This window comes from Emys orbicularis, chromosome 2 (genome assembly GCF_028017835.1).
Source record: "Emys orbicularis isolate rEmyOrb1 chromosome 2, rEmyOrb1.hap1, whole genome shotgun sequence".
Classification (NCBI taxonomy): Eukaryota; Metazoa; Chordata; order Testudines; family Emydidae; genus Emys; species Emys orbicularis.
This window is the reverse complement of record NC_088684.1, coordinates 49,385,019-49,400,636: the sequence shown is the minus strand read 5'-3', so window position 1 is coordinate 49,400,636 and position 15,618 is coordinate 49,385,019. Positions and strand designations below refer to the sequence as shown.

Here is a 15,618-nt window from a genome sequence, read left to right as displayed (position 1 = left end):
GATCATGGATGGTAGAACTCAAAAATCTGCATCCCCACCTGCTTAAAGAAATACATTGAAAAGTCTCTGGATAGAAGGGATGGAGTAGACATCTTCTTTGTTACAGCTGCAGTACCCTGAAAGCTAGTTTGATCCAGTACAGTCAGAGTCAGGATAAAACCACAAGAAAACTACAGACTTCACTGTGTCTCCTTTTGGGCCCACTCACACAGGGAGTGTCAGCAGCAGGAAGGTTGTGACATCTCTACAGTATTGTCCACAGCTCACTGGTTTAATGACAGCACCTTTATAAAACATTACTGGAGACCTTCATATGTGGACAAGTTCAGCTTGGCATCTGTGAATCTCAAGACCTAGAAAATAATATTTTCCACAAGTGAAAATAATGTGCCATTATTCCATGATGTATACAAACAGATTGCCTTTGATTTTAACAATAGGTAATTCTATGTAAGCGGTATAATGACACATTATGTTCCCTTCATCCCTAAGTACAATTTCAAGGGAGATATGTATGTTTCTTACCCAAACCCTGTTCCCATGTACCATCCCATGTTTTTTTAAAGTGGAAGTGAGCTTCCATCCTTTCATTTCTTGCAGCACAGGAACAGAACAGTTTCAAAGAATTTGGTTCCAGGCCACAAGCTGAAACAAAATAAAGGTCCCTCTTACTAATTTTTAAGCCATGCAGAAGTCTCCACTGTAGACTTGGTCTTTGGATTCTTTATGTTTAGTCCTTGTGATCTGGACTCCCAAATTTTTGTGAAATGTATATTTGATAGATTTCATCTACCAGATTAAAGGTTACCTTCAGACTTTTTCATTATACTTTAATAAAGTGTATTACACAAAACAAAAGAAGAGAAACTCTTTCCTACCATTGGACATGTTTCTAAAAGATAGTCTCCATGAATTTTTTTGGCCTGTGTTATACTGTAGGGTCACACTAGATGATCACAGTGGTCCCTTCTGGCCTTGGAATCTATGCATCTATGAATTAAAGTTAAGCCATAGTCTTTTGTCATTATATCTGGATCAAAATCAGTTAGGCACAAATTAAGCCCTATTTATAGAAGAGAAAAGTGCTTTTTTTTTTGGCATAATGTCTTACAGCTTCACCTGGTGCCAGACTTAAAATGACTGGTGATAGCCCACAAGGGGGAGGGATAGCTCAGTGGTTTGAGCATTGGCTTGCTAAACCCAGGGTTGTGAGTTCAATCCTGGAGGAGGCTATTTAGGGAACTGGGGTAAAAATCTGTCTGGGGATTGGTCCTGCTTTGAGCAGGGGGTTGGACTAGATGATCTCCTGAGGTCCCTTCCAACCCTGATAGTGTGTGTGTGATTCTGTGACAAGTGAAAATACTGTGTCATTATTTCCCCTCAAACAGGATTACTTGCTTTTACAAGTCTGTTTTAATGGACAATTGATGGCCTTGACAGCTGCTACTGATCCTGCTGACAAACTGCCTACATACAGTATTATGTGTCTGAGAGAACACATGAAAGGCCTCCTTTAGATGCTTTAGTTCTAGGATATTTCAGAAAGGAGCTGAGCATGGACTTACTCCCTGTCTTTTCAGATCCAGGGATGTAATTGTCCTTACCTAATGTATACGGACCCAATCCTGTGAGGTGCTGGACCCCTTGTAGTATAGTAGGCCATCCTTAGCATGCTTCATCCCCAAACTGCAGTACATGCTGCTGTTAGAGGAAGGGGACCTGTTCGGTAACTGGCATCACATTCTGTGATTTGACCCTGATTCAGGCAGTTTCTACAGCTATGTAATCAAATAAGGCTATGTACCCTAGTTATAGGAAGATATAGGCCCAATTCTGCAAGGTGCTGAGTTCCCTCAACTCCCACTGAAATAATTTGAATTTGCAGGAGGTGCTCAAAACTTTCAAGGTTTGGACTCCTCTCTGGTAAATATATGAACCTCTCTTGTGAAGCAAAGTTTCCTGAAAAAGTTCTGAGCCAAATATTGATGTGGGTTATCAATTGCAGTGCTGAGAAGTGGACCACTCCCAGGTATCTACAGACTGCGTCAACTTCACTTTCATTGGGGTTCTTCTAATGACCATGGCTCTGAGCACATTGTGGATGGAATGAAATATGCGGGAGAGGTAGGACCCATTTTTTATATACTAGCATATGGTGCAAACTGAAATTTGGAATTATTGTGCAGCTGGGCAACATGAACTGTTTTCACTTTCAAGTATTTATTTGTTTTTATTGGTTTGTGTATGAAACCTGTTATTTTAATTAATATTCAAAAATGTGAACTAGGGTGAATCATTTCTGCCAACAAACACAACTTTTCACAACTAAAATACAAACCCCGTCCCTTGGAAAAATTGTAATTTTTTGTAAATATGCCCCAGCCTGATATCCACCATTTTCAGTAAGATTTTTTGCTGTTTTTGCAGCAAACACAGCTTTTGTGGCAAAGTGTTTTGTTTTTCTCAAACTTGTGAAAATATCATGTTTTGCTAGTTTTACTTGTTTATTATCATTAATACATCTTGGTATTGTCCTAACTATTTGCAAAATTATAGTCCCATAATATAGTTTCACAGATGAGGGAAACAGCTTGTTAAAGGGACATTTAAATTATCTGAGGTCCAAAATTGGATGTACCTTAAAACGGATGCAGTGTGGTGGAGAATATCCTCCACATTCTAAATATCTGTGCTTTTAAATCTCTCAGTCTATTGTCAAGAATTGTTTTAAACAAATATTTGCTGCTATTTTGGTGTAAAAGCACCAAACTACTATGTGCTGAACTCACTGAAGTTAATGGGTGGATTTGTCCTGGTATGTACCCACTGTGGGCCTAAATTCTCCCTAATACTCAAATACCAATTAATTAATAACAAATTCTAGTTTCTATCCACATCCCACATGGGAGTTCAAGGCCCAAACTACCATGGAAATACCATGGTTTCTCTATATGAGAAGCCATGCTGCAGCCTCTTAGTGTTCCCACTCTGAAACCCGCGTACATGCCATGGTGCCGAGTTTTATGGTGGTTCTGAACTGCTTGCCATAAGGAGAAATGATGGCAGACCAGATGCATAGCATAGATTCACTGCCCCAAAACTTGTGGTAGGGGCCATGGATGATTTTTTTCTATCCTCTCTATGCCTACTAGCATCAGCCATGGTCAAACTGCATGGCTCTGCTAGTTCCTAGTTGCAGGCTGAATTGGAGGACTTCTGCTTGGTTCCATCAAGCAAAGGGCTTTTACTTTGCTTTTAGTTTTCAGGACTAAGATTTGACCTCTAGGTCTTTGTATAGAGGAGAATGAATTTATGGAGTGAATTGTGCTTTACTAGAGTGTAATTGGAGGCCTTAGGCTATGCTGCTTTTATCCTTCATAATAACATGTTGCACCAACAGACAAGTAAATTAAGTAGGGCTGTCAAGCGATTAAAAAATTAATCGCGATTAATCATGTGATTAAAAATTAATCACAATTAATCACGCTGTTAAACAATAGTAGAATACTATTTATATAAATATTCTGGATGTTTTCCACATTTTCAAAGATATTGATTTCATTTACAACACAGAATATAAAGTGTACAGTGCTTAGTTTATATTATTTTTTATTACAAATATTTGCACTGTAAAAATAAAGAAATAGTATTTTCAATTCACTTAATACAAGTACTGTAATACAATCTGTTTATCATGAAAATTGAACTTACAAATGTAGAATTATGTACAAAAATAACTTCATTCAAAACAAAACAATGTAAAACTTTACAGTGTAAAACTTTAGAGCCTACAAGTCCACTCAGTCCTACTTCTTGTTCAGCCAATCACTCAGACAAACAAGTTTGTTTACATTTGCAGGAGATAATGCTGCCTGCTTCTTGTTTACAATATTACCTGAAAGTTCTCATGGCATTGTTGTAGCCAGCATCCCAAAATATTTATATGCCCGATGAGCTAAAGATTCATATGTCCCTTCATGCTTCAACCACCATTCCAGAGGAAATGCTTCCATGCTGATGACGCTCATTAAAAAAAAATGCGTTAATTAAATTTGTGACTGAATTCCTTGGGGGAGAATTGTATGTCTCCTACTCTGTGTTTTATCCGCATTCTGCCATATATTTCATGTTATAGCAGTCTCGGATGATGACTCAACATGCTGTTCGTTTTAAGAATACTTTCACTGCAGATTTGACAAAACGCAAAGAAGGTACCAATGTGAGATTTCTAAAGATAGCTATATCACTGGACCCAAGATTTAAGAATCAGACGTGCCTTCCAAAATCTGATCGGGACAGGGTGTGGAGCAGCTTTCAGAAGTCTTAAAAAAGCAACACTCCAATGGAGAAACTACAGAACCCGAACCACCAAAAAAGAAAATCAACCTTCTGTTGGTGACATCTGTCTGAGATGATGAAAATGAACATATGTTGGTCTGCAATGCTTTGGATCATTATCAAGCAGAACCCATCATCAGCATGGATGCATGTCCTCTGGAATGGTGGTTGAAGCATGAAGGGACATATGAATCTTGGGACGCTGGCTACAACAGTGCCATGAGAACTTTCAGGTAACATTGTAAACAAGATGCGGGCAGCATTATCTCCTGCAAATGTACACAAACTTGTTTGTCTGAGCGATTGGCTGAACAAGAAGTAGGACTGAGTGGACTTGTAGGCTCTAAAGTTTTACATTGTTTTGTTTTTGAGTGTAGTTATGTAACAAAAAAAATCTACATTTGTAAGTTGCACTTTCACGATAAAGAGATTGTACTACAGTACTTGTATGTGGTGAATTGAAAAATACTATTTCTTTTGTTTATCATTTTTACAGTGCAAATATTTGTAAATAAAATAATATAAAATGAGCACTGTACCCCACATATTCTGTGTTGTAATTGAAATCAATATATTTTAAAATGTAGAAAAATATTTAATAAATTTAAATTGGTATTCTATTGTTTAACAGTGCAATTAAAGCTGTGATTAATCGTGATTCATTTTTTAAATTGCGATTAATTTTTTTTAGTTAATTGCGTGAGTTAACTGCAATTAATCAACAGCCCTAAAATTAAGCAATCTACTATATTCCACTTTCAGGGACAGTGATTCAGTGATTCATAGATTCCAAGGTCAGAAAGGACCATTGTGATCATTTAGTCTGTGCTCCCATATAACAGAAGTCATAGAATTTCCAAAAATAATGCCTGTGTGAACTAGAGCATAGCTTTCAGAAAAAAATCCAATCTTAATTTTAAAATTGCCAGTGACAGAGAATCCACCATGTCCCTTGGTAAATTGAGTGTTTTGTTGGTGTGTTTTTTGTTAATATAAGGGTCACCTTGCTAAATTTAATCAAATTATTGGATTGCAATCAGGGCCGGCTCTGGCTTTTTTGCTGCCCCAGGCAAAAAAGCCTCCGGCCGCCGCCCCCCGCGGGGGGGGGGGCGGAACCAGGGGGGGGGGGCGGCGAGCCCCGGCGGGGGCTCCGCTCTCCCCCCGGCGGCCGGGGGGAGGGCGCCGGAGGGGAGGGCGGCCGGAGCCCTGGGAGGAGGGCGGCGAGCCCCAGCGGGGGCTCGGCACTTCCCCCCCCCCCCGGCGGCCAGAGCGCCGGGGGCAGGGCGGCGAGCCCAGGCGGGGGCAGGGCGGTGAGCCCCGGCGGGGGCTTGGCTCTCCCCCCGGCGGCCAGAGCGCAGGGCGGCGAGCCCCAGCAGGGGCTCGCCGCTCTCCCCCCGGCGGCCGGGGGGAGGGCGCCGGAGGGGAGGGCGGCCGGAGCCCTGGGAGGAGGGCTCTCCCCCCCCCCCCCGCGGCCAGAGCGCCGGGGGCAGGGCGGCGAGCCCCGGCGGGGGCAGGGCGGCGAGCCCCTGCGGGGGCTCGGCTCTCCTCCCGGCGGCCAGAGCGAGAGGGCGGCGAGAGGGCTGCGAGCCCCAGCTGGGGCTCGGCTCTCCCCCTGGCGGCCAGAGCGCAGGGCAGCCGGGGGGAGGGCGCGGGGGGGGAGGGCGGCCAGACCGCCGCGGGGAGGGCGGCGAGCCCGGCTGTGGCCCCGCTCTCCCCGGCGGCCCGAGCGCCGCGCCGCCCCCCTCCAGGTGCCGCCCCAAGCACCAGCTTGGTTGCCTGGTGCCTGGAGCCGGCCCTGATTGCAATGATACCATATTTATTTTATATAAAAGGTTAAAGCTGGGTGAATTTTTTTTTTTGGCTGAATAATTTCATTTGACCAAAAATGAAGTTTCAGTTGACCTAAAATTATTCACAAATTTAACACAAATCCTTTTGGTCAGTCACAGAATAGCAAGAAGAAAATGGGTGGGGAGGAGGTTCTGCTGCTGCTGCTGTGGGTTTACTCCCTTTTATAACCTTTAGCTCAGCAGTTAGGGCACTTTCTTGGATTGTGGAAGACCTGGGTTCAAATCCTTGCTCTGGAAAGGACCTAAAACAGACCTTCTCAATTCACCTAAAATTCACATTTGGTTTGAATCAAACCAATTTTTAAAAAATATTTTTTGGAACTGCTACTGAACTGCAAAATCAGTTATTTGTCCAGCTCTCATGAAAATATGTGTTCACATACCATAGTGCTATTAGAAGCTATATAAGTCCTCTGGAAGAATAAATAAATGTTGAAATTTTTCCCGAAAACATAGTATTGCAGAAAGTAGAAGTGGAAAAGGGTCACCTTGTCCATTCCCTACCAGTGCCAGGTTGGGAGTAGAGTGGACAACTACAGAATAATAATTTATAAAGCACACATGAATTAGGATTCTTCTTTTAGAATTTCATTAACCTGAAAATTCAGTTGAGATTTAACACATCAATGGATAACTCATATATTGTACATGTGCAATTACATGCATGGGTAAGCATCTCCTCTATTACATGATCTGATTAATTTTAAGCAAGTTTTACAATATTTTGTGCAGTCTCCCTATTCTAATTTTTACACTTTATTTAAAACCAAAATAGTTGACAAGTGATTGCTACAAAAGCACAAGCACCTGGAAGAGCTTTAGAAGGTATAGGACATATTTATACATATTTTCTTTTTATGCAGTGATACATTTGGAGCCCAATTCTGCATTCCCTGTTCACCCCATTGAAAGAGGTTTGGGTGCACAGCGAATGCAAGATTGGGCTCTTGGTGGCTTGTTATTGCAGAATAGTATTTATTAATGTTTAATTTTATTTGGTTGCAGCTTCATTTGGTACATTGGTATTCAAAATACAGTAATTACGCTGAAGCTTTGAGAAATTATGATGGTGTGGCTATTTTGGGCATTTTTCTGCAAGTAAGTAGAAGTGCTCATTCTTTCTTTGTACTATTGCATACATTTGTTCTTTGCAGGAGAAAGGTTCCTGCTCTACTTTCCAGTATTGTATCACATTAGATGACATGTTCAGAATGGTGCTTAAGGGTCCCATTATTCCCATCCTGTACCTGTTGCTACATCCACATGTCCCTGGGTTTATGTTCTGATGTGAATAGAGGGACTGAGGAAGATGCCATAACCACAGGGTGCACTCCTCCTGCTCGGGGGGTGCAGCGTCAATAGCAGGTGGCTGTCCAATAGCAATCAGCGGTGCACTGTATTACTCACCGACTGATTTCCATGTCCGGGATCTCTCCAAAAGATTGTGCTTTAATCGTCCCCTGAGAAAAACATGCCCAAAACTAGCATGTATCACTTGCACCAGTTTTACCCTGGTGGGTGTATAGTTTTAGTTTCAAATGGTTGGTTTTAGCCACTCATTTCTCATCAATGTTAATTAGAGATAGACCCAAGCTCAAACTCTATATTGAGATCCTGATCAAAATCTTCTCAGTCTTCAAATCCAAGGTTTTGGTTCAGCCCATTGCAGAAATGGGATCCAGCCAGGAAGTTTAGATTTGGTCCAGATTCAAACTTCCTCCTACTTGTGGAATTTGTTCCAAGATTTGGTTTGGGCCCATTTCTAATATTAGTAGACCAAAATCTGAGGTCCTTCCTGAGTTCTTTAGCTCTATTCAGGCAAAACTCAGTGTGTTTAGTAGAAGTTGTGTAGTGAAAGACCCTCAGATGTTGAAATTCTGTAGTCATTTTTCTTTTACATTGCGATTTCTGTTTCCATTATGAGAATGAGGAATGAGAGCACTGGCTAGTAGCAGATGTAATAGGAGCCGGTGCTGTGTGAGCTTCTCCACACATCTCTGAAAATATATGCTGAGCCTTTCTAGTATATTAGAGTGCTGAGACCGATTTGAATATTTACCAGTCAAATTATGTGCTGGTCAGGTGAGAAGAGACCTATTTCTGAAGTTTTCTCTGATGCCAAACTTCAGTGGGTGTTTGGTTTATATGGGACTCACAATGACACCCAAGAGAATAAGGACAAATTTGCATTACTGGTGACATGACCCATGTTTTAAGCCATTCTTTCAGTGATGAGAAGTTACATTAGTTTTAGATTGTGCTACCTGGGACCTTCCCATAAACAGTTATCCTCTTCTGATATATAGTCATATTATAGTATTTCTTTGCTCTTCTCTTCTCTTCTTTACATGAGATCAGATCCTTTGCAGAGATATCAGCTTTCTGCTCAGATTTTCCCTGGATGCTCAGCTTAGCATATAGTTGTTTTTTTAATAAAGACAGGCTACTGCATAAGCGCTAAAGCACGCATTTGGTAGGAAAATTACCATCAAATGGTACATATGCATGCTAAAGAAACTATACATTTTCTATTTGTTATAAGTAAAAATTGTGTGAGCTGTGAAACTAATTTGCTGCTAATCCTCAGAAATTCTTCTTTTGCATCAAGTTTATATTCAATACTATGAGCCCACCATGCCTCCACTTAAGTCAATGGTAGTCATACTAGTCACTTCAACTGGAGCATGATTGAGCCTTGTATGTTGTTTTAGCAAATACTACTATAATGAAAAATCAAGCAATTACTTGATTCTTATATTATTCAGGGTGTTTTCCCCTCTATCAGGTGTAACATTTTGTTATTGTTCAATACAAGACGATCTGAGAATGATGCTAATTAAACTGACTGATGGGACGGATCAAGTTCAGATTTTCATGCAGTCGTGACCTATAATGATGAAGGGAAAAAAGGCAGCTGGCATAACTACTGTTCAACTCTTGCTTCCTGCATTGCAGGTAGGAAAAACTCCCAAACCAGAGATGAAGAGAATTCTTGAAGAAATAAATGGTATTAAAACAAAGGTAACAGAACAGTTTTTATTATATTAGGTTAACTGAGTAGCTGCAGTAGGGAAAATCAGAAGGCCAGATTCACTAGTCTGCTCTGGCTGCTTTGCACTGTTCCAACAACACATAGCAGCCAGAGCTTTCTGGCTTGGAATATATTTTTTTCTTTAAGGAGAAATGTAATTCCTCCTCTCACTTCTCTAAGGTCCCCATTGACTTCAATGGGCTTTGGATCAGTTGCCAGCAGGGCCGGCTCTAGGCACCAGTGTCCCAAGCATGTGCTTGGGGCAGCACTTTTCAAGGGGCGGCATTCCGGCCCTTTGGGGCAGCACTCCGGCCCTTTTTTTGTTTTGTTTTGTTTCGGCGGCGGCACTCCGCTTTTTTTGTTGTTGTTGTTGCTTGGGGCGGCAAAAAACCTGGAGGCGGCCCTGGTTGCCAGGCAGCTCTCGTTGATAATTAGCACCTCTATCATTGCAAACTCTATCCTAAACTGTTTTTCAAATTCATTAATGATCTAAGGGCCTTATCCCATACTTGTCCCATTATATAGGCAGAACTCCCACAGAAGGGAGCTCAGTTTGCATAAGAATTATAGTATCAGGCCTACGTTTAACACTGGAAGTAAATGCAACTACTGGGTGTTTCCTAAAAATATTAGTCTGTGACCAACATTGGTGGGGTCCATTCTAATTCTACTAAAATAAAATTCACTCTTCACAATACATCTGACATTGATTATGTCGCTCACCTTTTTAAGAGTTTGCTTCTGCAAGGTGATGAGTACTGTGTACCCGATCCAGCAAATCACTTAAACCTGTGGTTAACTTTAAGCACATAAGTAGTGCCATTGATTTTCAGGGTCGAGTCCTGAATCTCTCCACCGGCTCCCCACTCTCCATCACTTCAGCTGTAAACTTCTTTGTCTTATCTTCAGTCCCTAAATAACTCCATCTCTCCCTACTTAACCAACTGTGAATCATTTATTACTCTGTCCCTTGCCCTCTTTGCTCTGCCCATAATGTCAGACCCACCATTTCTCTCTTTCTCCCATAAGCATCTCGATGCCCTTTTCATGCCACTATCTACATGTGGAACAGCCTCACCACTGTAACCAAAGGTTCCTGAATACATGAAGACATCAAACACTGTCAGATACTATGTTAAAAAGACAACAGTGATACCAGCCCCATTACATGGCAACTGAGACTGACAGATTTTACACCATGTTTTAGTAACAATGGAAACCTAGATGTTCAGTTTTGGATAGTGGAATCCAGTCACGATGCATATATATCACAGAAATCCAAAACTGGACTGTAGCTATTCTGAAAAAGAAACAGTTCAAGAAAAGCAGAGAAAGATAAGAGCATGAGCTAAGGAATTAAAATAAATGCACAGCATCTTGAATTTTATTTGTTATACCTTTTTTTCCTTGGGCAAAGTATAAATCTGAACAAGGCTACATATTTATATAATTATAGGATGGGTTAGTGAAAATATGTCCTGGACATAAATATTTCATGCACAGTCACAATTGTTAGGTAACAGTACATTATGGTGACAAGAGTTTCTGAGAAGTTACAATACTTAATTACATCAGTGGACACTTTGATAAATGCATCTTATTTTATTTCTTTGGGAAATCTCAGCCTTGGACTAGTGATGATTTCTAGAAAAGTAAGTTACAGGGCAAATGTTTGAAAGGAGGAGGTCAACTTCTTACATGATATTGGATATTTCATTAATTCTTCCATGGAAACTTGACTCTCTTTTTAAGCAAGCTCGGTGTCACCATTAGTGTTATTAAAGATATTTCTGTTTTATTTATTTAAGGGAAAAGAGGCTCCTTTTTCAAACTTTGATCCATCAATTCTTTTTCCTAAATCTTGGGACTATTGGACCTACCATGGCTCCCTCACTGAACCTCCTTGTGATGAGTGTGTTACCTGGATTCTTTTGAGGGAACCTATTATTGTCAGCCCAGACCAGGTAAACTTCAGCTGGACATTAACCTTTGTCATGGTTCTCTCACAGTTTCAGCTTATTTATTTATATGCCATATTCCAGAATTACTCTTTCAATAAGAAAAACTCCCCTTGGAGTCAATGGGAAATTGCATGAGTAAAGACTGAGTTAAAATAGAGTAAAAACTGAACTTCAGGATTGGGCCCTTCTGTTAGTAACCTCCTCAGTTGGCTTCAGTAGAAGCACCATTGGGACCCCTAAAAGAGCTGCACGGGATTCCAGACTTCTATGGGTATGTCTACATTTCAGCGGGGAGCGAGTCTCCCAGCTCTGATAGCCAGACTTGTGCTAACGGGGCTCACGCCAGCGTGCTAACAATAGCTGTGCAGATGCTGTGGCACTGGAGGAGCCTCAGGCTTGGACCCAAGGGTTAGGGTGGGTCTGAGCTCGGGTGGCTAGCTCAAGCCTCCGCCAGTGCCACACAGCTATGAGTCTACCTATCCAGGCTGGGAGGCACACTTTGGGCTGCGGTGTAGACATACCCTATGAGACTATCCACCCACCTCAGCTCCTTGTCCGTCTCTCCACATTTGGAAAATTGTTGGTTCCAGCTCCTAACTTCCTAGACTATGTTGCTGGAAAGGGTCAGCTTCACAAATCAGTGAGATTGTAACAGACTGGAGGAGAATAGGAGGGGTCACGGGGAAGCAGGAGGTGATCAGAGAGACACTTTTGAATGAAAAGAGACTGAAACAATACACTTTTGTCATGGAGTGCAGTGATTGAGGCTAATAATAAATAGTCAACTATCTCATTCATTACACATTACATGTGCTCATCTAATTAAAAACTGTAATGCATCCTCAGTTTTGGCATTTCCACATTTCTGAGGGATTCATTTTGCAGCCACAAGGTTCTTTCAATATAGTCTTTTTATTTACTATTTCAAAAGATTCCTTCCTAAAATCCATAAGAAGCACATTTTAACAGGTGAAATAATATTTTTTTTAAATGGTACCCATAAAATAACTTGCCCCACATTCTAAGTGGCAGCATGTAACAAAGAAATTAATGCAAATTTTGTAATCCTTTTAAACACATTTCTGGAAATGTTCATGGCCAAATTTGAATAAACAAAAGCAACAACTTCAGGGAACCTCCATTTCTCCAATCTGAAGGCCTCATGTTAAACATGACAGTCTCATAGCAGAAATAAATATTTTTTGTAAATTTCCACACACCCCAGTACACTCATAAGGGTGCTTAAATGATTGAAATTGGATAAAAATGACCCTAATGACCCCTTTGGTGATCTCAGATGTAAAGGTCAGTTTTATAATCTAGGATTGTTCCTGTGCTCAGCAGTCCACAATGAATGAGTCCTAAATTTCAAGACTCAATGGGAACATGAAAATTCTTTGAGTCAGATAGTGAGTGAGTGACATGTTACACGTGTACATATTAGATACATGTAGACATATTTTCTTATCCTAGTATCTCGAGGTGTTTTATGACTACAGTACACATAAGCCAATGCAGGCATCTCTGACGCTTCATACTGGCTGGCATCAGTGTATCACACAGCACTTTATTTCCAAATTATTATGTCCTGATACATTTGTGGCTGCTTAGTTTATAAAAAATTGAACAAGTGGAATACAGTGAAATCACCAGAACTCAGGTCTGATTTGAACCTTAGTTCTAAAGATGAAAGCTAACACAAGCTCCTGCATGACTGTTTTACATAACTCATTCAAATACAGAGGTGGTCTGGAGGTAACTTCCTTATTTTTCCTTGTTTGTACCAAAATATAAAGCTATTAGATATTTGGAAGCTTCTCCTTGCATGCAAAATGCAAATTGGCTCTGGTCAGCTTTCCTGACTTAACAACATGTCTGCTTAGTGCCTCATTACCAACTCAGCTGTTTACATCACAGGGGATCATGTACGGGTTTATTTGAAACTCCAGTGTAGGTGTAGCTATTAGTGAACAGCTCTGTGTTGCATCAACAATAAAAATGTCAACTTCCTCTCCTCCCCTACTTTAATGGGTTGATCTTAGTGTGACATTCTTTTAGAATGCAACAGCTATGTGCTGAATCATTCATCCAACTTCATCTGATGTGTTTCTGATCACTGCTATATTCAGACAACACTCTTCTTTCTAAATACGGTCAGTAACAAGTTTTGGGAATTCATTGTTCTCCAAGCAGCCTTCAGGACCTGTGTGTAATCTGCAGGGAAGCACCTTGATCTGCTCATCAGAAGACATTGATCATTTCTACAAAGTGGATAATTAGTACTTGTAGATGGTGCTTTGTCATTCTGCTTTACAGACAGAATTATTATTAGAGATGTGATTTGTATTGCAACAGTGCCAAAGAACCACAGTCAAGAACCAGGGCCCCACTGTGTTTGGCACTGTATAAACACACAACAAAACAACAGTTCCTGCCCCAAAGAGTTGCAGTGTAAGGCTATGTCTACATTGCGGGCACTATAGCAGCATAACTATGGCCCACGACTGATGCCTGCAATAACCCCAAAGTGGAAATGCAGCCTAAAGTGATGGGAGGGGTTTTCCCATCACTGTAGGAACTCCACCTCCCCAAGCAGCAGTAGTTAGGTCAATGCATTGCGTCGGCACCTGGCATTAAGTCAGCACCCTTGAGCACTGTAGCTATGTCTACCTACATTTTAAATATAGACCAGGTTTAAGTAATCTTCACCTGAGAGAGGTTCACAGGCTCAGGCCCTTAAAGATCTCTAATCCTAGAAGCCTGCTAACATTGCAGACTTGCTGGCAATAATTGTTTTAAGTCCTAATCCCTCTGCCACAGAGACGAAGATGGTGTTCCTGTATGGCTGAGATACCGAGGGCAAATTTTCCAGTGTGCAATATGAGCACCTGGAAAGATATACTCATCCCATATGCGTTAAGCCATGCAAACAGGTAGATATGTGCATCGTTACCCAATCCACATACTATTACTATATTATTTCTATAACACCCTTGGCATGCCTGGCACTTTTCAGCAAATGTATATACTAGCCCCCATAGGTGCACCCCAATGTGGTGGCATGGGTCCAGCAGGAGTGGGTTGCATGGAAATAGGAATCACTGGGTGCAAAAACAGGAAAGAACATTATCAAGTCTTGAGAAGTATCTGGAAAATGTTACCTTTGGCATCACACAAAGAGAAGTTAACCCTGGATTTTTAATTTTTTCACCAAAAAAGAAACAAACTGAAGGCCCAGCTCCTAATCCATCTGAAGCATTGCAGGAGGCAGCATCCTGCTATCTTAATATTGTTGACACTAATACTGAGTCTTCCTACTGTTCCACAGCAGAATACAGTCTTGTGCCTCAGCTCACTACTGAAGCAAAGGATTTGTTGGAAAATCCAGCCCCAAGGGCTTCTCACAAAGGACTAAATCCTGAAACCTCCCCCGCAACCTCTGAGGACTCTATTGCTAGGACCAAATGGTACAGTTCTTGTGCTGAAAGGGAGGGGAGAGGATTTGGGGCCCCTGCATAGGTGGTCCACACCCCTTGCATGTCACAGAACTCTGCAAACCAGTGTTCCCTGCACCTCATCACATTGAGCCTGGGGGCAAGACTGAGCTGGAGAAAGCAGGGATGGAACCAGTGGATCTCTGACTCTGTGGATCTATTTACTGTATCTCTCTGTTCGCCTATCTACTGTAAATATTTATGTAGTGCCACTGTAGTATCTAGGCAATGGGTCCCCTGGCTATTCTAATCCTCCAAGGGTAGCATGCTGGCCATGAGGGTTACTGCAGCCAATGTAGCTCTGTGGTCTTCTAGGAAGAATTTCTTCAAACCCTGCCCCTGTGGCAGCTCCAGTTTATAGCCCAGTCACTCCGACGATGTTTTGGTTAAAGCACTGGGATCAAAGGTCAGAATTCTCAAGTCTGATTTGAAACTGAGCTTTTCATTTTGGTGCAATTACTCACTGTGTATTTACCTTTTATACTTAACTGACCAGATTTCTCATGGAACGGAAAACACATCCCTCTGTTCTCTAAAATAGAATTCTTCTTCAAGTGATTGCTCATGTCGATTCCAAGTAGGTGTGTGCGTGCCATGTGCACAATCGTCAGAAGGTTTTCCCTCTACCGGGTCCTGCCTGAAGCCTGTGCCTAAGGGAGACCCACAAGACTCCTCCCTGAAGTGCCTTGGAGAGGCACACCAGTCGGACAAGTGTAAAATCTGCAGCGGCTTCAAGCCCAGAACAAAAAAGGAACAGGACTTTTGGCTAAAACTCCTCCTGATGGAATCAGCCTTTCACCCCCAGCTGACCCAGGTGGCATCCAACCCCAAGCCCGACACTTCACTGTGCAGCGCACCGGCCTTGGTGCGTGAAGCTTTGGCGCCGAGAAAAGACTCAGCTAAGGACTCTCGGCACCATCATTCCCCAGTACCGAAGACCGCCC

At 41.7% G+C, this 15,618-nt stretch overlaps 1 protein-coding gene across 1 annotated transcript in view; it reads left to right on the top strand.

The window, feature by feature from the left end:
• Window positions 1-15,618, top strand: part of LOC135874403 (carbonic anhydrase 3-like) — a 28,175-nt gene that overhangs the window by 9,660 nt on the left and 2,897 nt on the right. Inside the window, exons 3-6 of the mRNA XM_065399211.1 lie at window positions 2,006-2,124; window positions 7,194-7,286; window positions 9,144-9,209; window positions 11,028-11,183. Of these exons, the coding sequence (XP_065255283.1) occupies window positions 2,006-2,124; window positions 7,194-7,286; window positions 9,144-9,209; window positions 11,028-11,183 (434 nt within the window). The remainder of the gene's footprint in view (window positions 1-2,005; window positions 2,125-7,193; window positions 7,287-9,143; window positions 9,210-11,027; window positions 11,184-15,618) is intronic.